General features: G+C 32.8%; 1 protein-coding gene across 1 annotated transcript in view; it reads right to left on the bottom strand.

Annotated features, from left to right (window-relative positions):
• The window catches only part of LOC111399059, a 7,688-nt gene extending 5,224 nt beyond the window's left edge, over positions 1 to 2,464 (bottom strand). The window contains exons 1-2 of the mRNA XM_023026278.1: positions 1,315 to 2,464; positions 994 to 1,111 (exon numbers count right to left, since the gene is read on the bottom strand). Of these exons, the coding sequence (XP_022882046.1) occupies positions 994 to 1,060 (67 nt within the window). The 5' untranslated portion in view covers positions 1,061 to 1,111; positions 1,315 to 2,464. The remainder of the gene's footprint in view (positions 1 to 993; positions 1,112 to 1,314) is intronic.
• Positions 2,465 to 2,470: the final 6 nt, after the last annotated feature.

Raw genomic sequence — 2,470 nt, 5'->3', positions numbered from 1 at the left:
GTGGAAGTGGGTCATGATTCATGTTGCATGAAATTGGGCATACAATATTAGATCTTGGATCTCTATATTTGGGGATACACAGATCTGGCAACAAACTCATATTTTAGCCTTGTTTCTTTAATATATGGGGCAATATGATTTTCTATGTAACATAGAATAATGTGTCAACAAGACAACAACAAATGTTCTACCTTCTTTCAATCAGTAAATAATGTATTACCAAATAGTTTTACAGATGTAGCACGTGCCTATGACTAAGCTCACATTTTCTATAATGCCCCTGATTCGTAGAGTTTTAGTAAGTCATTTTTTTTATACTCATTTTCATCCACACATTCTCCCAATAAAATAATTTTGCACGTGACCCATAGCTTTTCTTATTTTTTAACAACACATTCTACAAAAAATCACCTTTCACAAAATTTGTTTGGAGAAAATTTATATCAAACCGGCTCAACAGCAATTCAGCAATTTAATGGCAAAACTAAAGATGAAGATCAAAAGCCTTCGATTAACTAACTATTTGTCAGGACTAGTCTACATGAATAGAAACCTACTACACAAACGCAACAAGTGGAAGAGTTTGCTTCCAAAAGTTAGCAATATATTAGAATGCGATTTTCGAGGACAATTTATCATTGCTCTTTGATAAGGAACATATGTATAGAGTGCCTCAAAAATACAACCCATATAGCAGATTTGACACAAGTACAAAATCATCTTACTCTTGCTTTGACAAATCACTTTAAAATCCTAACCAGATTATTTTCGACAAATGTTTCTTGATTTGCTGAACTTCTTCATATGACAGACATCAAATTTATATACACATGCCTTACGGAAACATAAAAGTTTAACGAATCATAGCAAGAAAGTAAACAATGTAGAAAGGGGACCTTAAGAAAAAAATTTTAAATTTTATAGACTATTAAAAATTTACCATCTGGAAGAGAAAGATGGGTTTTAACATTCCAAATAACAATTGTGACAAACCTTCAAAAGCCAAGCAGTCACCCTGCTCCTGATGGTTTATAAACAGAGAATGTGGACCCATGTTCATTGGTGAAGTTGAAGATGTAATATTCTTTGAAGGTGATTCGATAAATTTGTCCTGAAACAGATGAGCTTTAAAGTGCCTGTTTTTCAAAGTAAATTTCTAGATTCTTGAGGCATTAACATAGTCAGTTACACGAAATGAAGCACCAAATAAGAGATTAAAGATACAAATATCCATCATACGATACTTTTGATCACTTGCCACAGGAAATGCAAAATATGTCTGGTGATTATAGATAAAGAAAACTTTTCACTTACAAACAAAAGAGGCAAGGTACTCAGCAACCACCATCTATCAGGCAACTGCAATTAAATGATACTACTTTGACATGGCAATCATATAGTAATCAACAGAATACAATGGTTACGTGACCAAAAGATACAGTGAAAAGCACACAAGATCAAACGTAATTATTTCATGGATGATACTGCAGTTGTCATTGGAATAATGGTGTCACAAAGTAATTATCATCCAAATCAAGTTACTGATGATTGCATAAAGCAGTTTATTTTCTAATTTACACAACAAGAACAAGAAAGAGCAAAAACATCGCCAGTAGCACGTTTAATCTTCCAGCTCAAAAGGTTACTCTGATCAATAGAATTAATCATCTGATCCAACAAATCAAGAACAGGTAGGTTTACATAACTCTTCTTCTAACATAGATTATGGTGAATGTAGTATTTCCAAAGTAGTCTGACTCTAATCCTCACCTCACCATAGACCATCTCCCATACTACAATAAATGCTTTTATCTTCGAACTATAGGTAACATTAACAAGAAGTCTGCTACACCAGGAATTTTGTCTAATTGATATTCTCCCAGAGAATTCTTTAAAGTCATTACTCCTCTTAATGCAATAGCCACAAGTTCATTACCTATGGGCTACTGCTCAAAATCCAGCTGACATCAACAATATCTTATTCAGAAACAAGCTCTGTTTTTACACTAAGAAACAAAATAAAAAACACATAATTTTTTTTACAACCTTTTTCTTTGAAAATTAATAAATTTTATTTATAAATGAGAGAAAAACACATACATGCAGGAAAATGATTCCTCGTATGCATAACAGACAGCTGAAAAATATAACATGAAAAATCAAGACAGCTACTCTTTCCCTCCATGCTGCGTCTGAAAAGGTTAAGACAACCCTGTTCCATGCTATAACTTTCTTCTTAATGAACATTAATTTCATATAATCGGAAAGTTTCCAGATGGTTATAATACAATCATTTGACCACTACTTGAATAACACCTAAAGAATGACAACTTAGCTGCTTTCTCAAACGAAAGGAGTGACCCCATTTGCATAAGTTTGACCTCACAAGGATAAAAAATTTGATGATGGGAAATCAAACTAAATAACTAGAAAGGAAATTTTTTAATTGTAAACAGTAAAGATCTCCAGG

This window comes from Olea europaea, chromosome 1 (genome assembly GCF_002742605.1).
Source record: "Olea europaea var. sylvestris chromosome 1, O_europaea_v1, whole genome shotgun sequence".
NCBI lineage: Eukaryota > Viridiplantae > Streptophyta > Magnoliopsida > Lamiales > Oleaceae > Olea > Olea europaea.
This window is presented reverse-complemented; position numbering and strand designations above follow the sequence as displayed.